Source organism: Eublepharis macularius, chromosome 7 (genome assembly GCF_028583425.1).
Source record: "Eublepharis macularius isolate TG4126 chromosome 7, MPM_Emac_v1.0, whole genome shotgun sequence".
NCBI classification, from domain to species: domain Eukaryota; kingdom Metazoa; phylum Chordata; class Lepidosauria; order Squamata; family Eublepharidae; genus Eublepharis; species Eublepharis macularius.
Window position 1 is genome coordinate 123,179,901 of NC_072796.1, and position 26,859 is coordinate 123,206,759.

Consider the following 26,859-nt stretch of genomic DNA (forward strand, 5'->3'; position numbering starts at 1 on the left):
CCGTTCCCAAGTGCGAGGGACTTGAGGAGCCTGGAAAGTGGTGGGGGGATGCTCTTAGGCTGGGGCGCGGCGGCGGCGGCACTCTTGCTGCTGCCGCTCGCCGCTGCCTCTCTCGCCGCTGGAGGAGGAAGCCGAGAGGAAGGAGGACGAGAGGAAGAGGCGGGGGCGGGAGGCAGCTGCAGCAAGAGTGCCGCTGCCACCGCGCCCCAGCCTAAGAGCGTCCCCCCGCCACTTTCCAGGCTCCTCGAGTCCCTCGCACTTGGGAACGGTGGTGGCCGGGCAAGAGGAGCCCTCCTCCTCCCCTCCCCTCCTCTGAGCGACGGGAAGGAGAAATGCCTACATTTCCTGTCAAACCTTGAGGCAATTCAACCCAGGTTGAATTGAGGGAACTCATCTCGTCTGTTTCGGCTCTTACTGTGTGCAAGGTCCCCCAGTTAAAGAACCTGGAGACTAGCGAGTCTCAAAGCAAATAAGGTGTTCGACCTTCTTGAAAGGCTGCTAGGAGTTGAGTGGCTGTGGTCAGCACTTGGAACAGTAGCCAAAGCAGGAGGGGGTGAACTCCTAGACAGCCATGAGGGACTCTGAATGTAATAGGCATGACCTTGAACTGAGCCTGGTAACTGATGGGTAGACAGTGGAGTGTCTGCATAATGGGAGTGATAGGCACATTCCATCTAGCTCCTGAAAGTAAATGCGCTGCAGCATTTTGCACCAGCTGGAGTCTCTGAGTTGAGGGGAGACTCCAGTTGAGAGGAGACCTATGCTGGTTGTGCCTTCTCCTCCATCCCTGGGCACCACCGGACTCTCCAGTTCTCTTCTGCAAAGCCCGAATATGGGGAAGGGGCTTCACACTCCAGTAGTCGCAGAGTGGGAAGTAGGCTTTATCAGTCTCCCACCCAGGCCCCAAATAGCTTTGTCAAAGGAAGGTTCAGCATTACTCTGGAATCTCAGCATTTCCAGGGCGTACAACAGCAGTTCAGCACACCAATGCATGTATACACAAGCCCTGAGAAGCATCCTTGTCCCTGTTTCAGCTGAAAGCTATTGTAACCACTCATCTATTTTGCATCAGACATTTCCTGAGAAAGAACTGGCAAGATTAATGACGTTATTGTTATAAACACAGATTGGACAATCTTCTCAAAGGGACTGCCACATAAGCAGCCAGGCGTTAAACACCTTACTGGTTTTAAGCATTAAATTGCTTCTTGGATGTATTCTCAGTTTATTTTCAAATATGCTATTTCCTTTCATCGGGATGTCAAGAGTTTTCTACCCCCACCCTCTGCTAATATATATATAAAATTTCTGCCTGTTTCCTTTAGTAAAGAAATTGTGCCATTAAATACTTGGAGACCTGCCTGCATTCTGGTTGCAAAGGAGCTGATAGCCTCTTTTCTTTAATATGAATTACCCCAGCAGCTTTGCAACAATGCAATAAATATTGACAGTACACCAACAGCGCTGTTCAGAGAACTTGTTCCCTCCACTAATATTAAAGCCTTCCCCCCACCCCACCCCATTCTTCTGACACAGGAAATGCTGATTTGAAAACATTAAAGCTTACTATCCACATGCCAGAATGGGTTGTGAATTTTCCGAACATTAAACTTCCTTATAGGGTTTTAGGAGGTGGGGGAAGTGACAGATTTTTCACTGATTGCTCCAACAGAGAGAATCCTTTGCTTAGGTGTGCCTTCCTTCCTCATCAAAGACTGACGTTCTTCACATAGCATGCTTGGACACTAGAAAGAACACTGCCCTTCCCAAAAGAGGTACTTGAAAGAGTGGACTGAAGCAATCAGATTTATGTTTAAGAGGATCCGGCTATTGTAGAAAAGCAGTATCTTTTTTATGGTTGCCAACCTCCAAGTGGAACCTAGAAACCTCTCAAAATTACACTTGATCTCCAGACTACAGAGGTCAGTTCCCAGGATGAAAATGACTACTTTAGAGGCCAGACTGTATGGGATTATACCAGAATAGTGTCTCTCTCCAAATCTCACTCTCTCCAGGCTCCAACCCCACCCCAAATCAGCAGGAATTTCCCAGTATGGTGACGGAAACCCTAATCTTCCTGTCCAGCAGAATAACAAACAAGTATCTCAAAAGGAGACAGGAAGTATTGTGCTTATCTGAAAGAAAGATAAAGTGAAGTATAATATGACCCCCTCCCCTCAATAAAAATGTTACATACACAGGGTTCTTTTTATATCATTACAAAATTCTAAGCTGTATGCAAATATAAGATGACAAACTATATTTTTACAGCACTATTGGTAAAAAAAAACCCTACCACATCAGTGAAACTACCTGCAGGTTAAGATTCAACAGCAATCCAGAGGAGTTCGCTGAGTTAGTCTGTAGTAGCAAAATGTGATTCTCGAAAGCTTATGATACAGTAAACTTGGTTAGTCTTAAAGGTGCTACTGGACTCTTTTCTATATTCAACAGTAAAAGTCCTCAAACCAATGGGCTAGAACAGCTTGAGTCCATTTGAGAACTACTCTAGAGCAAATAGACGAATCCACTGAATGCCAGCTAGATAGCCAAAATATTTATCTGACATGTTGAGAACAGGGCTGGATCAAGGGTTGCCGGGGCCCAGGGCAACCCAAGTCCAGCTCCCCGTGTGTGCGCACAGCGCGTGTGCGCTCCCGGTGCTGCGTGATGACGATGCTTCTGTGACGTCATCATGCAGGGGTGCAGCATGCCAGCTGTGGAGCGGCGGCAGCACGGGTGGCTGGGAGGCCGCCTGTGCCATTCGCCTGCCCCGCTGAGGGGGCAGCCAGCTGGCTTGCCACGCGCTCCCTGTCCTGCAGGGCAGGCGAATGGCATGGGCAGCCGCTCAGCCACCCGCGCTGCCACTGGTGCGCTCCCGGCGGCTGGCAGCTGCGCCCGGCTGCCCCTCTTTGGCGGTGCCAGGGGCAAACTATCCCCCCTGCCTCCCCATCAATCTGGCCCTGGTTGAGCAAAGACCCCCAGATGATGTCATTTACTGTGACATCATCATTATGCACCTGGAGCCTCAGTTTCTATGCAGGCATTACCAGAAACTCTATCAGTCCCTCACTTTAAATACCTTAGTGTGGCAAAGTGGAGATGCAGACCTGGAGACTGTGCCACATGCTCATGATACCAATAAAACAGGATAGGAACCATAGGGAATGTAGTTCCTGGATTCCCAGGAACTATAACAATAATAATAACAACATTCAATTTATATACTGCCCTTCAGAACAACTTTATGCCTACTCAGAGTGGTTTACAAAGTGTGTTGTTATTATCCCCACAACAATCACCCTGTGAGGTGGATGATGCTGAGAGAGCTCCGAAAAAATTGTGACTGGCCCAAGGTCACCCGGCTGGCTTCAAGTGGAGGAGTGGGGAATCAAACCCAGTTCTCCAGATTAGAGTCCTGCTGCTCTTAACCACTACACCAAAATGGCTCTCAAACTAGACCCACAATTCATTTTTGGTTTTTTTGTATTTCACTCTGTCAGTCAGAGAGACCACTCATTCCATAAAACACAGTAAAAACACTCCAAAACAATCCATTGAATGCTTTAAAAATAAGCTGCAGCATTTAAAAAACAACCCTCAGCTGAAGCAACAGCCAGCATATAAATAATTCAAAAAGCTGATAACAAGCAGTAATAACTAATTTTAAAAAGCCTATGAACAATTCACCCAAGTAACTGCTATGGCATTTCCAGGCGTCTTTGCTCTCTACCTGGGTGAGGGGGAGCAACGGACTCTCTGGAACACCAGCAGAGATTGGGGCAAATCCAGTTTGGGCAAGGTGGCCCGTGGTCATATTCAAAAAGGATCCATGGATCTTAAACTTGACAGGAGGGTTGGGGAACCCAGCACTTACCTTTAGAAGGTCTTTGTGCATGCAAAGAACACACACTCCCGGCACGGCGCAATGACATCACTTCCAGGAGTGACATCATTTTGCGGGCCGTAGTCACCAAGGGTAAAAGAAGCACATGTGCAAAATTCAGCACACATCTCTTAAATTCTCTAAAACAACTGCTGGGAAATGATTCCCTGGTCCTTCCCACTTCTTGAAACATCATACACTACAAATACGTGCCTTTTAACACTACATTTGGTTTCAAATTTGTACTTCGATTTTCTACCAACTAAGGTCCTCCAAGCAGCTGATAAAAAAACAATTCAATCGATTAAAAATCAATACATCAGGCTATAAAGGAGAAGACTGCACTGTTTCATACGCTTGGCAGAGGATAAAAATCTCAACTGATTTTAACACTTCCATACGAGTAGACCTGGTCAATTCCATCAGGAGTAAGTACCGCAGGAGTCCACCAACAAAACTGCCACAAGTCCTTGTGCGCACTTCCCATATTTGTATCCATTTGTTCCCACCCAAGAACAAAACATGAATCACAAAAAGAACAGAGTTCCCATAAGAGATTTTTGCTGCCTTCCCCTTCCCAATGGAGCCCAGTGAGCGTCCCCAAGAAGATGCTCTTGAAAGTTGGGGAGAACTCTGGAATAGCAAGGAATCTGGTGCAGAGGTTTGCAGCTGGAAGGGAGAAACTGGTACTCCATCCATTCTTGCATGAACAAAGGAAGTACTCACAGAAGGAAGGGTAGTTTCTCCCCTACGCTGCATTTCATGCCCTTCCTACGCATCCCCAAACTTCATAGGCTGCTTTAGAAGAAGCTCAAAGGGCTCCTCGAAGCTGCCTTACAAAGATCCAGACCATTTGAACTATCAAGGTCAGCATTTCCCACTCTGATTGACAGCAGTTCTCCAAGGTCTCAGGCAGAGGTCTTTCACATCAACCACGACCTGATCCTTTTTTGACTGGAGATCCTGGAGGTTGAACCTGGGACCTACTGCATGCAAAGCAGATACTCTACCCCTAAGCCATAGCCCCTTTGCACCTTCCCCAGTGAGAAGATGTGGCAAACATCTCTTCTGTCAACTCTCCTCTGTTCACGATTCACAGGATCCAAGCCAGAGATAATGTAGGAGAGGGTTCCCCAACATGGAATCTGCCAGGGATACCATGACACCCTTGGTACTCACTGAGCCTTTCAGAAAGTGGTCCAGGTCTTTGAAGGGCACAGCTTGTTATTGGCTGCTCTCATTCCAATGAAAGAGTTTTTCATGGATGCAACCACAGCAACAGCCACTGTAGGATCAGGAAGACGAGCAAGCATCCAGGGTTGTGGTTCAATTCCCCCTTCAGGCTTTCCTTCTTTTTATTCCCCCTTCTCTTTCTCTGTTCTCTCCTCCTGACTAGGGGTTTCCTTGGTTTCTTTTTATTCCCCTTCTGAGATTCTGAGGGCCAAGCTACACATGACGAATGACACTTGAACGGCAAGTGGATTGAGTGGAGGGCAAGTGAACAGGGAGAAATACACTTGCTGTTCAAGTGTCATTTGTCATGTGTAGCTTGGCCCTGAGTGAGAAGAGAGGCACAGTGTTTGCCTCTGCCTCCCGGGGCAGCCATTTTGGCTCTGGTCTCAAAATTCCAAAGGTGCCTGCAGACCCCCCCCCCCAAAATTAGAGGCCTCTGAGGTAGTATCATGTGCATGGAACAGTCCACAAAAAATTCCGACATAGTCATACAAATCCTGCTAAATTATCTATATTCCCCCCCCAAATCCAAGACAGCTGTTCCAATTCATAAAACCATTGGGAAAAAGTGGCCACCGTCAATCCAAACCACCTCGCTGCTCAAAGCATTCTCGTATCAAACATTTCTGATGCTGTAAGTGAGACAAACCAAAAAGAAAGACAACTAACTACGATTAGAAGCTGATTATCATGCACAATACACAAATGGAAAGGCAAAAGTATTCCAGATGGGGATGTGACACGGAGCCAATTACAGAGTTTTTACAAAAATACAAACAGCAGAAAATGTTGCTAAGGCGGCATGTCACCTTGAAATGTATAGATGTACGTGGCGGCATCAGAATCCCCTGCCCAACTGAGCTGAAACGTTTCTGAAACCTCTGGAGTCCTTTGAAGTGTTAGCTTTGTACAGAGATTCAGTACCTCTGCTTTTTATTTCCTACTGCCGGACACTTTGAACAAGAGAAGCTGCTAAAACACTTTAACAAGAGTGCTGCGTGTCTTTTTCCCAATTCTGGTTCCATGGCCTGAACAAGGCCAAGGATCCCAAGCAGGTCCAATTTCATTTGAAAGAAAAAGCATCTTGTCCACCTTCCTCGTGGCTGCAGACACAAAATTTAAATTTGTCCTATCCTTCTGGTTTTACTCCACCACTGATAGAAAAATGGTGAAAAGCAAGGATTTTAATATCAGGTTTAGAAATACAGTCCAAGCGACTAGACTGAAAGGCAGACAGGTGACACCTGTAAAGTAAAAAAGTTACACATCATCATCATCATCATCAATGATATTTATAGTCCGCCTTTCTCACTGAGACTCAAGGCGGATTACATAGTGTGATATTAGTACAGTCAATATCAAGGACATTTCAATAAACAATGCCATAGGGTAAATAAATGCAAGTTTACAAAGACATAACATTAGCAAATAATTCAATACAGAATTGAAGAAATGCTGAAATAGAGCATAAGCAATTCTAGAACTGACATCAGACAACACAGAACTACCCAGTATTGATGTATGCCACACACAGAGACCATCAAGGAACTGTTTTTTAAAAGGTTAAGAAGGCAGCTTGAAAATGCATTTTAAAAGATGCCCCCCCAAAAGAAAAAGAACCTTTCACTGATGTGAAACTCTAGCTCATATCTAGTATCATTAGGCTCACAAAACACCTAGGGAGTTCCCATTCGACATGAAAAGGTAAACCCAGCCAGTTCAGCAGAGCATCCTTATACAGATATAGAGGTACAACGGCACCAGTATCAGTTTACTTCCATGCACAGATGGTTCATTGCTGGTATAAGGTGAGTTTTGCCCACCCACCCACCCACCCATAAGTCTCAGGTTTTTTTCATTTCCTTAAACAAGAAAGTTTCGGCTACAAAGTGTCCGGGCAGTGTTTGCTGAAATTTCAAAACCAACGGGGGGGGAGGATTTCCACCTGACCACTGTTATGCTTAGCTCTTTCCTCTTCCTCATGAACAGGAGAAGCCGGATTAATTTTCAAAGATTGCAGAAGGTCTTGGTACAGGAACTGGACGACCTTGGTACAGATTTTTACTTGGATCTAGCCAGTTTTTCCACCCAGCCTCACCCAATCCCCCCCTTGCTAAATCCCCCATCACACAGGCCTTTTGCCCATACAGGTCCTGTGATTCCCAGCACTGGGGTCAAAGGGAACCCCTTTTTCCTTTTGCATTGGCAGAAAATCTTCTTGGCTTCAACCTAATATGTTCAAGTCCTGTTTTCATCTTTTCAAGGAGACCTTGAACGGTTTCCTTCTTTTTCAAAAGGTGGTGTTTGGATGTCATGGCTAAGGACTGATGCCAAATATTAAGCCAGCTGATATCAATTTAATATGACGAAGGTTCTTGTGGAACTTTCAAAACTAGGCAATATTGCACACATTTTTGTGAGGCTCTGAGTTGGATCCTCTCTTCAGCTAAGGCTTCCTTCAAAGGAGAACACCTTCCTTGAATAGAGAATGACTTCTTCTGATGGAAAAACGTCTCGGTTGGAGGAAGACTTTCTTTTCCGGAAGAAGACTCGGTGGAACAGAGTCATAGTATCCAACCCTCTGAATTCAACCCTCTTATCTCCAGAGACAAGGAATTCTGCACAGAGTACTAATCCTACTTCTGCCGATCATGGGGAAGGCCAAACATGTAAACGTAAAACTGAGAACTCTTCTCTCCAGGTTCTGAAATGCACTGTGGCAAAAGCCTTCATCAGTCTTCAAAGTGCCAGAAGATACGGTGACCCTCTACTAATTAATATGGATGCACGAAGTAGCAGTGATGAGTCAGACGGGTGTATGGGGTTGATAATCTACTTCTGTACTACAACTCTATCCAATCCTCAAGCAAATGTGCCAGATTTTCATTGCCTAGTTATGTAGTACTGTCTAGCGATTTGAATGACTCTATGGTCTTCAGTGAGCTATAACAGCAATTAATTTGCCCCTAAAATAATGACTTATGATGACGACGACGACATTCGATTTATATACCACCCTTCAGGGCAACTTAACACCCACTCAGAGTGGTTTACAAAGTATATTATTATTATCCCCACAACAATCACCCTGTGAGGTGGGTGGGGCTGAGAGAGCTCCTAGAAGCTGTGACTAACCCAAGGTCAATCAGCTGGCTTCAAGTAGAGGAGTGAGGAATCAAACCCAGTCTTCCAGTCCCATGCTCTTAATCACTACACCAAACTGGCTCTCATGATTATGATTATGATTTCCATCTGCTTGTTAGCTTCCTTTAATCATTTCCTTAATGATGGGTGATGTCATTTTCTTTAACTAATTATATAAGAGGGGAAAACCCCTCATACATAAGGGGGCAATCAGTGGGAGGGCTTCTAGTGTCCCTTCCCCACTGGCAGACTCCTGATGACACCTGGTTTTTTGGCCACTGTGTGACACAGAGTGTTGAACTGGATGGGCCACTGGCCTGATCCAACATGGCTTCTCTTATGTTCTTATGTTGAAAAGGTAATGGTAGTCCCCTGTGCAAGCACCGAGTCATTACTGACCCATGGGGGACATCACATCACAACATTTTCTTGGCAAACTTTTTGTTATGGGGTGGTTTGCCATTCCCTTCCCCAGTCATCTACACTTTACCCCCAGGAAACTGGGTACTCATTTTACCAGCCTCGGAATGATGGAAGGCTGAGTCAACCTTGAGCCGGCTACCTGAACCTGGTTTCCACCAGGATCGAACTCAGGTTATGAGCAGAGCTTGAGCTGCAGTACTGCAGCTTACCACTCTGTGCCACGGGGCTCCTATATGGGAAAACCATTAGAAGGACTCAAAACATTAATGAGCTACATTACAGACAGTTTGTCTTTCTTCTCCTAAAAGTACAGTATGCCAACTTCTAAAACCAACACATCGACAAAAAGCTGTCAGATCACTTCATCGGCTATTTTTCTTTTTAAAAAATTGCTCCTACTTTTTTTTCTTGAGAATGACTACTTGGCCTCTGGCTCAGATATAATAATAATAATGCAATTACTTTTTAAAGAGAAAATGTAATTCTAGTTCTAATGGGCGACATGAAAGAAATCCAATTATTCCAAGATTCACTGTACAAAGTGGGCAAAATGTCTTTGGTACCAAGCTCAACATTTGAATCCAGCTTCTGTGATTTATATACTTTTAATTCTTAAACATCCACAGAAAGATCATTAATCCTGTGTGGATGTAAGGTACAATTATACATATCAAGATAGCCAAGATTAAATGACATGCTCACGGATGAAAATTGAGACGATTCCCTGTCAGCTAGAAACCTGACGGCTGGAACACATCTCTGTAAGACAGCCCAATTACTAAAAAAGTCTACGGGTACATCAAGTCCCTCAAAACAGGAGACATTAAGGATACTTAAAGATGAAAATATGGATGATTAGGGTCTGGAGAAGACTGAAGGGGGGCATAATAGCATAAGGGTCACACAAAAGAGGACAAAGACTTGTTCTCTGCTGCTCCAAACAGCAAGACTAAACCTAGCGGCCTTAAGTTAGGGGGACAGATCTCCGATGAAATTATTAGAACAGGGAGAGCAGTTCAATAAAGGAACCAATTACTTTGGGGAGTGGTGGGCTTTCCCTCTTGGGAGATCTTCAAACAAAGGTTGGGCAGACACATGCCAGGGACTCTCTAACTTGTCGATTGAATCAGATAACTTCTAAGGTCCCTTCCAACTCTATGATTCTACTCCCAAATAGTAAAGATAAAAAGTTGAAATTTGGGGGGAGGGCATACAAATCTTTAAATAAATATTAAATCAATAACTACCATACTGTACAGGCTTTTACACTGGGCATGCAAATACATGTCCACTTTTTTTTGTTAGCACTTACATTAATCCTTCAGTATATCCAAACCATACTACCCGTGCTCAATAAGCCGCTATGTTTTAGTGTCGGGAATTAGTTACTATTAACATGTTGCTAACCACTGCAAGCAGTTTAGCGCAGGCTGTTTCAATGTGATCTGAATTTATTTCCTGAACTGCAATTCATCCGTAAGTCACACTGAAAGCTATTTATTTATTTATAATAAATACATGCCGTACTACCGGAAAGCGGTTTCAGCAATCTGTGCTGTATACTGAAGCTATGAAGTTATGTCAGAACAGGATATCCTGCCCACAAGGCATCTTCTATTTACCTGGAGTCCTTCCATCCCTCTTATCTCACACCAAAACGGCCCAGGCTGGAAGGCAGAAGATCTCTGAACACACACAGACTAGATCATGGAAGAGAGAACAGAAGATCTCAAGAAAGAACAAAGCTATAGAAATTGTAGGTGCCACTCCCCACTCAAGAAGATGATGAGGGGTAATAGGGTGGGATGGGGGTGAGAAAAAGAATGAAAAAAAATTAAGTATGAACAAGATTGGTAAATTTAGTTGCCGTGCAAATTAACAATGGAATCAACTGCGGTGTCGTATCAATTTAAATTGCTGGCATGCTCCCGAGCCTTAACTAAAAAATGCCTGTCCTCAAGCACGGGCCAATTAGAAATGTTAGAAGAAAAAGAAAGTATTCCTCTGGCATGTTTTCCCCCTCAATGACAATATTTTGATGCACCTCAGGGTAACGAATGACAATATTAGACCTAGAAGGGATTTAATTAGAGGAGCTAGAATGAATCGCAGGAGTCCGTTCGTCATATGTTACAGCATTTTGTCATAAGGGTTTGAAATAAATTAAAAAGGAATCTCCATCTCATTAAAGAAAGAGGATTTATAAGACTGGAAACCTGAGGGTGGGAACCAAGGCACAATCCATATCCCAAAGTAGCCCACATGAAAACCTGCCAGTCTGGCTACACACTAAATGCGAAAAACAAATTTGATTTTGCCTAATCATTGATAATTTGTTTGCCAGACATCCCAGTAGAAACATTACAGATAGGGTTGCCAACTCTCAGTTGAAAAATTCCTGGAGATTTGAGGGTGGAGCCTGGGGAAGGCAGGGTTTGGGGAGGGAAGATATCTCAGAGCCAAACTACAAGTGATGCCTGACACAGGTTGGACACTAGTCGGCTTCCCTCAAGTTTAGATGGGAAACGTAGGCATCCGGGTCTTGCAGCTGTAATGGAGAGCCAAGCTGTAAAACCAGGATGCCTACATTTCCCATCAAAACTTGAGGGAAGCCGACTAGTGTCCAACCTGTGTAAGACGTCACTTGTAGTTTGGCTCTCAGTAGGGTATAATGTCATAGAGACAACCCTCTAAAGCAGCCATTTTCTTCAGGGGAACTGATCTCTGTAGTGTGGGCCAAGTCAGGGCTAGCTAGGAAAGTGCACTAGTTTGAAATGTGCTTTCGTTTAGTTTCTTTCAATACCTTGTATGTTTGAGCTTATTTCTGAATGTATAAACCTTACTCTTTTAAAGAAATTCTTCCTGTGTTTTGCCCAGGGTTATTCAGAAGCTGTGGCCCAAAAAAGCCTTTGATTTGTGTTAGTACTGAGATGATTTATAGAGAGAGAAAGTTGGATGCAGCCAGATTTTTCACTCACCGGTGTATCAGTTGGTTAGATCCAATCTAGAGATGTACAGGTATTTGCAATGCCACTATAATTCCTGCTCTCATCTACTTGAGGAATGCTAATGGCATCTTGAATAAAATAATTGGGACGGGAGTGATCTTGAATTAAGTGCTAGCGGACAACGGTAATTAGATCAGCTCCAATTCTTGCACACCGAAAAGCTTTAGTAGTTCATTGAGTGTATAGGGAGACTCACAATTGTCTCTGTTGTTTCAGCCATGCTCTGTCCTTTAAGGCTGGCATGGAGGACCAAGTGGTCAGAGAAGCCGGAGGCTTGAATGGCCCAAATTCAAATTTTGAGAAACCCTGTTCTAGATAAACACACACGGATGTCAAACAACAGCATAAGGCGTCTATTCCTTTATAGCAGGAGAAAAACACCCAAATATTTATGCATATGAAATTCAAGCTGCAAGTTGCCAGATGCTCTTCCAGAGTTCCATTTTCCTTAAGAAGTCAATTTGCCATTTTACATCCCTTCCCAGCAGGGTGGAGATCTGGATGATTTTTAACTGGATTTGTAGAGCATTTTTTCTGTCTGTCTGTCTGTCTGTCTGTCTGTCTGTCTGTCTCTCACACACACACACAAAGATATTAAAAAACTCCATATAATGGACTTTCAAGAAATCAAGATCTTCTACACAATGTCAGACATATCAGGAGTCTCCAGTGAACATGTGACGCTGCCCAAAAGCCTGCGCAGACATTGCAATGAACCTGAATACAACCTGAATGTACGCACAGACATCTGTTTGGAAGGGAGTGCCAAAAACTTGGACCACACAAGCCACCAGTGGAAAGCACACTGATGGTCCAGGATCTTGCGCATCCCCCTGTTCCCCTAGGAGGCATTTGCAGACCTGGGAAAGTTGACTCCCGGGATTGAAGGAGTCATGCGGCTGAAGTGGGGAGAGGGGGATGGATATGAGAGTGCCCTTTTTGCCTCTTGCATGAGTGGAGCTCTGACCAAGAATGAAAGAACGAAAGAACGAAAGAAAGAAAGGTGATTTCAGCCCCTTCTCCCTCTCAACTTCAGCGGGTTGACCAGTGTGACTATTAGTACATGCAAGTCACTCAACTCCAGGGAATAAGCATTCTCAAGATCAGAAATGGTTCCAAATGGAAGGGGTGGTGATTGCAAGATCCAACGCAACGTGTTTCCAGGGAATAGGAACTGAATAAATGTGAAGTTTAAAAACTGCATATTCAGCCTCACGTGAGCTTGATACAACATAAGAATAACTCAACAGTAGTAACAAAGCCTGTTGTGGGAAAAAATACAACGGCCTCAAGAAAGGGGAGGGCAGGCAGGCGGGCACTCCCTCCTTCTCCGTGACTGATCTCAGCTGGGTGAAGGTGGGGGGAGGGTATTGCCGCCTGCTGAGCTCCTGATCCCAGCTGGGTAAAGACGGGGAGCGGGCATTGCCATTTGCCCTGTTCCTGATCCCAGCTGGGTGAAGGCAGGGGGCTGGCATTGCCGCCTGCTGAGCTCCTGATCCCAGCTGGGTAAAGACGGGGAGCGGGCATTGCCACCTGCTCCATTCCTGATCCCAGCCGAGTGAAGGTGGAGGGAGGGCATTGCTGCCTGCTCTACTCCTGATCCCAGCTGGGTGAAGGCTGGGGGCAGCCATTGCCACCTGCTGCGCTCCTGATCCCAGCGGTGTGCTCTCCAGAGGGACAGGCTGCCTCTTTTGGTCTTCCCTCCACACCAGCGCCCTCTGGAGGTGCACTGGGGTAGGAAGTGAGTTGTCGGGAACACAGTTAGCCTTTTATATAGTAGGATGCATGCAAAGTAAAACCATGACCATCCTGTTCATGAATTGTTCGTGTCTTCATTCTAACATGCATACAGGACCAAGGAGTAAGGCCTCTGGTCCATTTTACTGACTGTTGTTACCAGCACCAGCTTTCTCTGAGATCTCATACAAGCACAGAGGTCAGCAACTATTTAAAACTAAAGAGCCAGAATTCAGATAAAAGAGACAGTATCATCTTATATATTAACAGCCAAGTGGCCCCAATGTGCAGATCCTTAAATCTGTGGTTCAGGACCACAGTGAGACCAGAGAGATTTTTCTACAAACTTAAATAATGAGAGCCCCCTTCTGAATGTTCCAATGTGTAATGCTTACCTTAGATGCTTCTGGGTCCCCTTGCTGCCTCTTAGGTGTTCCTTTCGAGTCTGGCAACTTTGATGAGTTTTCCTTCTTAAGCGAGGACGACTCCACCCTCTCACCTTCAAGTTGCAGGTTAACGCCCTCCGTGTGGACAGAGAGATCGATACCATTTGGATTTAGACTGCAATGGATAGCTGGGGAGGAAGGAATTGCAATGAGTTTCCATCATCGGGGGGAGAAAATGGTCATCACATAGATTGCTAGTTCCTAACTTTCCATCACATTTTAGCATCAGTAGAGATGTGTAGGGAAGGCGATGGTAAAGTGCAGATAGGTCTCAATGGATTCTGTGGGTCAGGATGAAAAGAGTTCATTCTAGAACGCAGCTAAGAAAAGCCATAAAATTCCTTTCACCACAAGTACCAGAATTATTTGTTGTAGGGGGCAGAACTAGCTACATCTTTACTTTTTCCCACATAACCAGAATACAAACCTCAATTACTACTCTCAACACTAGGTAAACCTGGACTGAACAAGACACATGTCACTCAGAGCCAAGCTACAAGTGACTTTTTTCACGTGGAGAACACTTGATTGTTTTTGCAAGTTTTCCTGGGAACTGAAGTCTGAATGTCCTTCCCCTCTCTGTTAGAATCGCTGCCTAAAGAGCCAGAGAAAGCTGGCTGCAGCAGCAGCTTTTGCAAATTGTTCCTCCAGTCACAAGCCTGCTCTCAACAATTGTTTGGGGGTGGGCAGCTGCTACTTTCTCCCTGGGCGTCCTGCTCCTGGGGAGCTGCTCTGGAGAAAGCCACATCAATGAAGCTCCAGCCGCAGTGACAGTGGAAGAATCTGCTGCTGCTCTAACATGCCCTCATTCTAGTTTTCCTCCAGGAACTCAGGAGCAAGGGAAGGGCATGTTAGAGCAGCAGCAGATTCTTCCGCTGTCACTGCACCTGGAGCTTCACCGACACAGCGGCTTTCTCCAGAGCAGCTCCCCAGGAGCAAGACGCTCAGGGAGAAAGTAGCAGCTGCCTGCCCCCAAACGATCATTGAGAACCCTCTTGTCCAGCAGGCTTGTGACTGGAGGAACGATTTGCAAAAGCTGCTGCTGCCGCTGGCTTTCTCTGGCTCTTTAAGCAGCGATTCTGGTGAAATATGACTTTGGCTCTCCTCTAGTCCAGCGTTCCATTATCTACAGTGGCCTTGCTCCTCTGGCGCAAGGAGCATTCTGTTCCTCAGAAGAGCCTCACAACAGTTAGCAGAATGAATCCACAAGATCCAGCCCATACCTTTCCAATTCAGGATTGTAATGCTAGCATAATCATTTTCTTCCCACTGAACCTGCTTTTTCAGAACATAAAACACAGGCACGCACACAGACGATTCAGCAAACTTGAAAGCAGACATAAAGCCTTTCACGGCAACCAGTGTGGGAGCTAGTGCCTCTCAGTTTAACCACTGCCCAAGTTGTCACCCTGCCCCGCCCCCCATGGCTGTACCATGTTTTTACAGCTTTCCATATAATTAACGAACCACTTTCCCTCCATTTGCTGCAAAGAGGTTCACAGTCTATGCTCATGTTAGTAATTCAGTGACAGGGAATGAAAATTGAACAGCCCTGGCAGGGAACTGCAATACAGAATTAAGGGGTGGGGGAACCAGCCTTTGTCTGTTTTGCCAATTTCTGTAGACTTCTACCTGATCCAATTCAGTGATTCCTCATTTCTAGCCACACAAGATAAGGTTTGGCGGGAAAAAACCCTTGTATGTAAAAGGCAAAAAACCCCACCCTGCCCCAAATCTCCAACCTAGAAGTTGTCTTAGTCACGGGGCATCCGGGGCAGCTGCCCTGGCCCCTGCTAAGCCCCGATGGACAAACTGCCCCCCAAGCAGATGCTGCCCACCTCTTGCAGCCAGAGGCAATGATGGCTGCCACTCAGGCAGCAGTAGGGCCCCTAAACCCACTTTGCAGCTGATGCAGTAGAGGGATAACTGCCCGGTTGGCAGTCCCCAAAACAGAAAGTAAGCTGTGACAGACTCAGCTTCAAATTCTGGGATTGCCAGACAGTAAAGGGGGGGGGATGATTGACATGCCCCCCCTTTTGTGGCTAGCCTGAAATGGCAGTTGATGATGGAATGTTGAGGTGACAGTTGGTGCTACCAGAAGGAGGGGTTGACAGTTGGAGGAAACTGAAGAGTGAAAGGAGTTGGAGTCTGGCTTTTGACCAGAGAGGGCCAGCCAGAGAGTCTTCTGTGTGAGGAAGGAAAGGGAAGGCGTACCCTTACGTAAGCCGATCAGGGCACTTGTTGTAGTTCTGCCCTCCCTCATCCCAGAAGCTGCCTGGATAAGATTCCTTCTCCTGCGTTCCCACTGAAAGGGCAGTCAGTGGGCCTCTGCCCTCTTCAGACCTCTGGGCATAAGTTCATGAGGCGCATTCCAAGGGCTTTACTGAGAGCCAAGCTACAAGTGACGCCTGACACAGGTTGAACACTTGTCAGCTTACCTTAAATTTTGATGGGAAATGTAGGCATCCTGGTCTTGCAGCTTAGCTCTCCATTACAGCTGCAAGACCAGGATGCCTACATTTCCCATCAAAACTTGAGGGAAGCTGACAAGTGTCCAACCTGTGTCAGGCGTCACTTGTAGCTTGGCTCTGAGGGAGTAGAGGAGGCCCAGAGTGACTGTGACCCCTCCCCCGGGGTTTCTTGACTTGCAAAGCTGCAGGAAGAAGCATCGCTTTTACTTTTGTGAGTGACACAATTTCATGAGTTGGGGAAGGGTCATTTGCAGCCCCCTCCGAAAAAGGAATGCACCCCTCACACACACTGTTATCATGACAAGGGAAGCTTTTTTGCTTGGAAGGCAGGAAGGAGAGAAGCCATCCACGGACTTGTCACCATGGATGGAGTGCCACTGGGGTGCCCAGAGGCTGTCATGCGCTTCCACTCTCCCAGTATGAATTGACCCCCATGAATGGCTCAAGCAGCTGAATTGGCAGAGCCACCTGGGGAGGGACCTAGGCTCAGCGGTAGAGCACCTGTTCATTTCGGTTTGGTTTTTCTCAGCCTTTTGGTTATCAAATTCATTTTTAGATGTGGGTTTTTTTAAAACCTTCATTTTTCTTCTTGGTCCCAGGTTCAACTCCCAGCATCTCCAGTTAAAGGGGACAGGTAATAGATAATGAGAAAGACCTCTACCTGAAACCCTGGAGAGCCACTGCCAGTATGAATAGACAACTAACCTTGATGGACCAAGGGTCTGATTCAGTATAGGGCAGCTGCATGTACGTACAAACTTGCTCGTGCCTTCCCAAGCATCCAAAGAGCACTTGTCCCAACTCTTTCTCAGCCAGACACCTCTTCCAGTGGGGTTACACTGAAGTGTATGTGTGGGCAGGTCTTACCCACAGGGCACCCAGCTTTGCCTTGGGCCGAGCAGGACCCCAACCGCCCATGCCCCAGCCTCCCAATGCAAGGAAACAGGAACAGCAAGCTCTCACCACTACGCACACCCACCCCTTCCAGGGCTCGAGCAGCCAGTTTGGCAGTGGCAGTGCTCATCTGCCCCCTCAGCAGCCTTAAAAGACCCTTGGTCCATCAAGGTTAGTTGTCTATTCAGACTGGCACCTGAGTTGCATTGGGGAAGAAAATATTTTTCACTTAGTAATCTAGTTTAAGCATCACAGCAATCTGCCACTTTGCATCCAGTAGTCTGGGTCCTGGTGCCATCAAATCCTGAACTGGCCTAAATAATTTTACTAGATAAAATTCTGTTGCCACAATGGCAGCTTTCTTCAGACCTACCATCACCATGACCTCATAGTCCTGCAAGCAGACTCAACACTGTTCCTCTGACTCAATTAGGAGGGCTGTATTGTAGGGAGGGGGTCTCAGATGCTTCACTAACGAGTTAGGGACCACAGACCTCACCACTGTGTTGCCTTACGTATTACCTATTGCTTTAAATATGTACTCCTATAAACTACCTGTGCTTCATGTTCTCTAATGTCAGCCCTAGAACTGATTATGTACTGTTCCAACATTTCCTCAATCCTATATTGGATTATTGCTAATGCTGTGTCTTTGTAACTTGTATTTATTTACCCTATGGCATTGTTTATGGAAATGTCCTTGATACTGATTGTGCTAATCTCACACTATGTAATCCGTCTTGAGTCTCAGTGAGAAAGGCGGACTATAAATGACATAAACCAACCAACATTGTTTCCCAACCCATTCTTGTTTCTTGTATACCATGGAAGTAGAGATCTCTTAAGGGAGAGGACTCCGGGAAGCTCTTCTGTACAGCATCTCTGTTAGCCCATTTTATCACCCAAGAGCCCCCAAACTCACAAGACATCATGTCTACCTGCTGTTCCAGCAAACAAAAGGGGGCTGGGGGAGACTAAGAATGAACTTGGCCAGAAATGTTGGGAATAAGCTGGGCCTGAAGGACACTTTCAGAGCCTCTGGAAATTGCTTCAGAGCAAAATGAGAAGTGATAATGGACATAAACCACACTCCTCACCTTCCCCTATACTGACAGCCCTGGTGCTCACCTGAGTTGCTTGGGCCGAAGACTGGCCCAACGGGACAAGCAAAATAGCATGCCTCTGTTTTGTAGGGGAGCACAGTTTGCCTACCCAGCCATAAGCCAAGTGGATTCTTACATTTCTAAGGATGGGTCACTGTTCGAATCAGTATCGTGCCTTCATCGTATGAAATAGCTGCCCGTTTTTATGTTAGTATAAACATCAGGAGCAAACAAAGAGAAAACAGAAGTAGTTAAATTCAAACTTGAATGGTGTGTATAAACAGTACAAATGTAGTTAATGTCGAAGTTGCCATAGGAACAGGACCGGCAGTGAAGGGTGGATGAAAAAAGAGAGTGCAGACGTACCTAAGATTCCAAGTCTAATGAGGTTTCCGTTAACAAGCCAACAATTGAATAATTAATTCCTCAATACAAAAGTTTCAGCTACAAGAGACCTGGATTTTAGTTAAGAATTTAGACACAGCCACCCCCACAATACCTACTTCTTTATCCATTAGTCATGTATAGGATACTTCTAGAACACACAACATGAATACGAACATAAATTGCATTCCAACCCATTGTAATTCTGACCTCCTTTGGTCCTTCATCCTATTCTGCTATGCAGTTGTTTAAGAAATCAAAAACTGCCCCTGGACAAGGTCTTAGAACATTGTAGCAGATTAAAACTTTAATGAAGGACATTCGGTTAAATAGCATAATTCTGCAAAACTGCATTTGGAAAAGTACAGCTCATTCAGCTGCATAAAAGTGTTTTTAAAAAGCTTCTCTTTACTAATCTTTGCCATGGAAGCTTTCTGGGTGATTATGCACCAGTCACCCTTAGGGCTGCCAGGTCCCCTGGTGGAAGTGTGGGATCCCCTACTTTCAGCCTCTGTTCCCCATCACCAATAAACTAGTAGGAGGGAGACCCAGCGAATGGGCCCAGGAGGCAAAAAAATTCCCAGGCCAGCATGTTGTGGATGTGCTTCTGCCGAGCACAATGATGTCACTTCCTTTCTTAAGTGATGTCATCACACCTGGTGGCAAGCATCCTCCTGAGCTTCACAGGGGCACAATTCTGACCTTAGAGAATTGCCAAAAATAGACATTCCAAACTAATTGGTCAGTCAAGAAGGAGCTAAACGGATTCACAATGGCCGCAGATGACATTAAATTCTTACGTTTCCAAAAGTCACTAGCTAAGCAACACACGATTTCCCCAAAGAGGCAAAGCTTATATAGTAAGTTAAATCAAGTTGAGGTGTTTGTCACATGCCTAATAATTTAAAAAATGACACAAACAATCCTTCGAGCTATATCCTAGATGTATAATTGAAAATTAGAGGATGTTACATGGCTATTAAATCAATGATTGCCATCTTGGGAAGAGCCCGATCCAAAGGGAAGTTAGAATATTTGCATTTAAACTGATCAGTCCCATGGAAATCAATAGGGATAAAGGAAACTCCAATCCAGATGATTTCATTTAAACCGTGGAGCAAAAGAAATGCATACAATTTTTTGGAAAGAATTGTGTCCCACTAATGGAAAAGGATGTTGTAGCTAAATCTGGATGCCCCCACCAGGTTGACCAATCAGGTTGGCTTAGATTTCTTTCCTTCTTTTTGGCTGTTCCCTGTATTCAAATGGCAGTGAGGACTCCATCCCAAGTGGGTAAGCAGAATGGGGCAGAGGGGATGGAGTCTGTGTGGACTAGGGGGTCAGCAACCACCAGTCTGAGAGCTAAGTCTACATGCCCAAGTACTGTGGGATGTATTGGAAGCCCGCTTTAGGTAGTAGAGGCCTCAGACCCTTTCCTGCCTCTTCAAAGTGGCCATGTATTGATGACCCAGACCCTTACAAATACATGAACACTCATACTGAATCAGTCCCTTGGGTCCATCAAGGTCAGTATTGTTTAATGACAGGCAGCAGCCCTCTAGGGTCTCAGGTCTTTCACATTACTGAACTGGGACTGAACTGGGACCTTCTTCATGCAACCCAGATGCTCTGCCACTAAGCCACAGAGCTAAGCTACAAGTGACGCCTGACACAGGTTGGACACTTGTCAGCTTCCCTCAAGTTTTGATGGGAAATGTAGGCATCCTGGTCTTGCAGCTGTAATGGAGAGCCAAGCTGTAAAACCAGGACACCTACATTTCCCATCAAAACTTGGGGGAAGCTAACACGTGTCCAACCTGTGTAAGGCGTCACTTGTAGCTTGGCTCTGAGTCCCTCCCCACTCTTCCAGTTGCCATTCCCTAGAAAAGGAGTTTACATGTCCAGGGAGCTGTACAGCATCAACCATTCAACAGAAGTTTGAACGGTTTGGCCCTCCTTTCTTTGACCAACTAAGGTACAGTGTGGTATAATGGTTAGAGTGTCGAACTAGGACAGGGCAGACCTGAGTTCAACTCCGTACACGTCATGAAACTTACTGTGCAACCTTGGGCTGGTCACTCTCTCTCACCTAACTGGAGGCTGGAAGAGCCGTGTTCACTGCCCCTGAGGTCCTTGCAGGAAGGATGGGATAAAAACCACACGAAATAAATATCCGGATTTAATCCAAATTACTGGAGGGTATAGGGTGAGACTGGGTGGTGGTGCAAACTAAACTTCCCACCATGCATGCTGAAGGGTGAAGCCTAACTCCTAACTTTGGCAGCCCTGGAATACAGTGCCTCTCTTGAAAGTAAGAGAAGACCCGGATCCTCTATTGCAGAGAAAGAACTTCTCTTTGTGGCTGTTCAACTTTAACTGTGAATGTTTCTGCTGTTTTTCCTTTAAAAAATACCCCTTCGATTTAAGAGAAGTGTTAAGGCACTTACAAAAAACGCTCATACTGAAATCAATAGGCTGAGGCTGGAGTGACTCTGTTTAGGATTGCACTGTAAAGCTGAAGATCACACTTAATCTTACACCCACCCTCCCAAAAAATTACTTTTAGAGTTTGTAAAAATATTAAATTACCCATCCCCAGCAAAACACATCCACAGTCAGGCCAGCCAAGTCAGCGAAATAAAATGCCAGGGGCCCTGGTGACTCCAGTGGCCGTTTTTCAGCTTGACGGTACGTCTGAAGGACTGTCTCTCCCTCTATTTGCTCTCCCACATAAGAGGCACCTATTAGAGCCCATTCCTTCATTATTGTGGCTCCTGTCTAGTGGAACTGGTTCCATGAGGAGTTTAGGGGTATTGTCTGTGGAGATTTTTGGGAGGTGCTGTAAGGCTGTTTTATTTGTGAGAGGATTTAATGGAGTTTAAGTTGCAGGCCTTTTAGAGGGGGCTAAGGGTGGAATTATTGTATGTTGTATGCTTTTAATCTTGGACCTGTAAGCTGCCACAAACCACGAGGGAAAGGTGGGCTAAAAACATTTTAATAACTAAATAAATTTATTGAAGGGAGGGGGGAAAGGGGAAGCATGACCTTCAGCTACTAACTCTCTCTCAACCTAGCCTACCTTATGAGGACAAAATGGGAGGATGGGGCCACATATACTGCCTTGAAGGACGGGCAGAACAAAAGCATTAACAACAGATTGGGGGAAACAAGTTCAGTGAACGAAGAGGTAACCGATTATTAGCCTATTTGTGCAAGCGGCAAATCAGGTACTTCTGAGGTGTGCCTCTAATTTTAGAAGATATTCTAAGTAGTAGCACATGCAGAAGTAACACAAGGGGTGTTCTTTCAGGGCCAGGTAAAAATACTGCATTTCAGTGCTGGGTGTGACTGAATGATCTGATCATGAAGGCACTTGATATAGATATGACAAACACTAAATTAGAAAGGCAAGGCTAGAACAGTACGCCCTACACCAGGCAGCTGCATCTGCGGTCGGGTAATCTGAGGGTTACTAAATCACAAAGCAAATGTGTCGTTACGAAAACTGTAAAAAACATTAATTAAAAGCATGAAGAGAGCTGGCTTTAGTCACCAACAGCTCAAACTATACCAAAGTAAACTGAAACGTACAAGTAGCTTCCCCGCCGAATGCAATATGCACTCACGGGTTAGCACAGTAAGGGTTTAACGAGCATTCTGCATCGTGTTGTTTCCAACTTCTCTCAACAAATCTGTTCTTTCCAGATTAGCAATTCCCATTCTGCCACAACAAACATATTTCTTTAAGAGAATGAGATCCAAAACAGCTGCAAAAGCTTTCGGTTATCTTAAAATGGCAATGTTTATATTACAAAGATGTTTGGGGCTTTATTTATATTCTGACCATTTATGTTGGGTCCCCAGTAGATCTCCCATCTGGGCCCTGACCAAACTCAGAACTGCTTGGCTTCAGCAAGGTTGCTGTATCTCATGATTGTCAACCACACCCAGGATCATTTTTGTATTCCTGGTGAAAAATCAGAGGCTGCCTGGTGCTCAATGTATGCATGACAGATGTACACATGCAAGGTTTTTCATTGGTACACTAGAAAATTGCCGATCATTTGGTTGAGAGAAGGCAGCCTGGGTCATACTAAATCTCATCAGTGTGAGATTCCTATCCATAAATGCCAGGCCCCTCAGTAACAGTATCTCCAACCCCCAAATGAGTACACAAGACATCTGACACATGTTCTTCAAGTTATCAGGTGACACTATGTTTCCTGGGAACTGTAGTTTTAAAAGAGTTACTTGGGATTGCTGTGGAGAAGAAGGCTGAAAACAGAAGCAAAATTAGGTTAGAGCATTTTTCTAGTGTAGTTTATGGGCGCAAGCCTTTAGTTCCACCTCCCCCCTCCCCCACTCTGGATGGAATCTGCCAGATCTTAAAATAAAAGTTTTCAAAGACAGAGCAGCGCGAGATTGTTGGGGGACAGGAACGTTGTAGTTCCATCCACAATGCGGGAGGGGGGGAGCGATCTTTGAAAACTGGATTCCATCCAGGGAGCAGGGGGACTAAAAGTTTTCGCCCATAAACTACACTAGAAAGCCTCTCTCTCAGCTCACTGGGTAACCTTGAGCCAGCTGTTCTTTCTCAGTCTAACCGACCTCACAGAGTTGTGGGGATAAAACAAAACAAAGAGAGGAGACTGGTGTATGGCAGGGTCTGTGGCGCCAGGATACCGTGTCTGTTTGGCTTGCGAAAGGTCCCAGCTTCGATCCCCATCAACTCTAATTAAAAAGGACCAGGCAGTAGGTGATATGAAAGATCTTCACCTAAGAGCCTGGAAATCCACTGCCAATCCACAATGCTGACCTTGATGGACCGATGAGTTGATTCAGTATAAGGCAGTTTCATCTGTTTATGTGTACACCTTCATAAGCACTATGAAGGAAGGGCAAGCTCAAAAATCTAACAACAACAAACAAACCTATCTACCATACAATCATCCTAAATGATATGATATTTTTTTTCTTAATTTGGTGGTTGGCTTAATTTTAATTCCTGGCTCTTTTGTGCCCTTCTTTCATATCAAGTCGCTGATTCTTCCTTTCATGCCTTCAATAACTCTTTGACATATTGGACATTAAGACTGAAAATTCCATTCCAAAGAATTATTCCTCACCTCCTACGGCTTATTCACTGCACTACATCCTACTCTTCAAGCCGTTTTTATTAAAAAGACACAGTGAAATAGTTTGCCGCGGCAAAATTTACAGAGAAAACACGTAGAAGGAAAAAAAAACATGTAGAAGAGACAAACTTTACATAACACTTGGCAATTCATATTATAAGAACCGGACACAAATTGCTCCTGCTCTTTAATAGTCAATGCTCTGCTGGCATTCTCCAGATTCATTCCCCTACCCCCATAACCACTCAGAGCCAAGCTAGAAGTGATGAATTACACTTGAATGGCAAGTGAACAGACTCACATGTATTCCTCCCTGTTCACTTGCACTCCACTTGTGCTCCACTTGCCATTCAGTGAACAGGGAGGAATACATGTGAGTCTGTTCACTTGCCATTCAAGTGTAATTCGTCAATTCTAGCTTCGCCCTCACTCGACATTTTGTTCCCTGCCTTTACATTAGGCTGCTAAAAATAAGATATTAAGATATTAATATCAACAAGACATTAGTTCAATAAAAATCAGAAAGCCAAACACTCAACCCCACTGTAAACGATTCAATACATTCACTAGATATTAACCACAACCATCTGTCAATATCATAATTTAACATCATCAGAGACTGAAGAAGTCACTGACCATCAAAAAAAACAGCAAAAAGGCTCTCCAAAATTGGCAGGTTATACATGCTTTCCTGAAAGGTAGGAGGGAAGGATCTAAGGTAAAGTGTCAAGAAGGCTATCTGATAATCTCAAAACCATATTTTGAGAAAGTTTCTATCCACTTCAAGCCAGACTGTGATGAGGGCGTGGTTAAAAGAGATTGGTGGGCAAATACATGAGTTTATACAAAATGATCACATGTGGTGGTGATACTGTTTTTTAAGCATGATTTTTTTTTAAAAGCACCTCTTTTGGGTCGTTCACACAGAGGTTTTCCTGTGGTTTGGGTGCCCAGCTTCAGCAGTTTCCGGGCTTCCTCAAGACAGCGTTGTCCATGTATTGTATTTTTGCGGTTTCCTCATTGTTTCTCACATTATCTTTGATCTAATTTTGAGAAAGCATGGTGGAATGACAAGGTAACCACAGAACGGCAAAACATGGATAACAATGTCATGAGGAAGCTTGGAGGAAAAAGACTGCCATTTGGCACCCAAACCACAGGAAAACTCGCTGTGAAAGACTCAAAGAGATTTTTTTAAAATAATGCTTTAAAAAATAAACACCACTACCCTATGGCCATTTTGTATAAACCCATGTATCATCCCACCAACCTCTTTTAACCATTCTCTCAACGTGGGCAGTCTGGATTGTCGTGTAGAAATCATATCAAAGTTGATTTGAAAAAACATGGAGAAACAATGAGGAAACCACAGCACATGGACAACAATGGACACACGAGGCTGCCTTATACAGTATCAGACCATTGGTCCATCAAGGTCTGTACTGTCCCCTCTGACTGGCATAGCGAAAGTGCTATGCCTGGGGCCTATTTCAGCCCCTCTGAGACCCCATAGCTTCCAGTTTTCAACCAGAAGTGGTATCATCGGAGCCCACAGAGCTTGGAGGCTGGATCAGGGCCCTGTGCCTGCAAAGCGATCCCACTCCATTTAAGGTGTGTGTGTGGCAACCCGAGCCTTAACCCCTCGGAATAATATAGTGAGGAAGCTCAGGAACTTGTGAAATTCAGCACCCAAATCTCAGAAAAACCACCATTTAAAAGACTCCTTCGTTGCTTTGGCAACAAAATAGTTGTTCATAAAGACTGGGTTTTTTCCCATATAATAATAATTTAAAAAAATAAATAAATAAAGACTGGGTTTTTTTGTTCTCATCATCATATGCTCTACACCCCAAAGAAAACACATATAGAAAAGAACGAAGTATAGAATAAAATAATAAAGAAGCTGTTAAGTCCTGGAACACAAAAAAGGATGCCCAATGGCAAATGTTATTAGCAAGTACAGAAGAAGACGAAGGAGAGATCAAATTCATTATCTGTAGCCCAGAGGGAGTGACTTGAGTAAGGAAAGTACTTTGGGGCATCTCCAAAACAACCCATATATAGAGGAAGCAACAAAAATAGCCACTGTTTTCTGAAGTTTACACAATAAACTTGCCTTAGTCATGTGTTCTTATTTAACTGGCACTGCCCTCCCCCCCAAAACCCCTAACAAATAAAAGAAGAAAAACAAGATCTTACAATGCTATATCACAAGATCTCAGTTAGGGTTGCCAGCTCCAAGTTGGGAAATTCCTGGAGATCTGGGGGGTGAAACCTGGAGAAACCTAGAGAAAGTGGGGTTTGGGGAGGGAAAGGACCTTGGCATGGCAAAATTCAATAGACTCCACCCCCAAAAGTAGCCATTTTCTTCAGGTGAACTGATCTCTACGGCCTGGAGACAAGTTGTAGTTCCGGGAGATCTCCAGCCACTACCTGGAGGCTGGCAACCCTAATCTCAGTGGCCATTTTGGAGATTGCCAGGCAATGTAGCAGCAGTGGGAAAGAGAAGAAAGCAGCAGAAGCTGGAGGACGAGAGAAAAATGGAGGTGGAGGCCATGGAGAAAGGAAGTGATGGCACGAGACAGGCAGCGGCAGAACGGGAAGGGGCATGATGGTGGCAAAAGGCTGGAGAAGGAAAAGGAAGTGGAGGCAGCAGAAGACAGTGGGGAGAAGGGATTTCCCTTGCCTCATGAGTCACGAATAGATATACAATGCAAATACACCTGTGTGTATTTTGTGCGCGTATGAGTACAGATCCTCACTGCCTCTGAAAGCACGTTCAGGTCACTGAAGCCATTTCAAACAACTTGGGACAATGGAGAATGAAAGCTTCCGATCTTAATCACTTTTGTCAAGAAAGCTACAGCCAACACACTCCTCTCTTCGTTATTCTTTCATGCAAAACATCAAGTTCACAAAGGGTCTGAAAAAAATACATAGGGATTTTACTAAAGAAAATGCAAGACCAGGTTGGGGGTGGGGGTGATTATGAGCA

At 44.9% G+C, this 26,859-nt stretch overlaps 1 protein-coding gene across 2 annotated transcripts in view; it reads right to left on the bottom strand.

The window, feature by feature from the left end:
- The window catches only part of SAMD12 (sterile alpha motif domain containing 12), a 279,826-nt gene that overhangs the window by 243,747 nt on the left and 9,220 nt on the right, over nucleotides 1–26,859 (bottom strand). For both annotated transcript variants that reach the window (XM_054985228.1, XM_054985227.1), the window contains exon 2: nucleotides 13,827–14,005. In XM_054985228.1, the coding sequence (XP_054841203.1) occupies nucleotides 13,827–14,005 (179 nt within the window). The remainder of the gene's footprint in view (nucleotides 1–13,826; nucleotides 14,006–26,859) is intronic.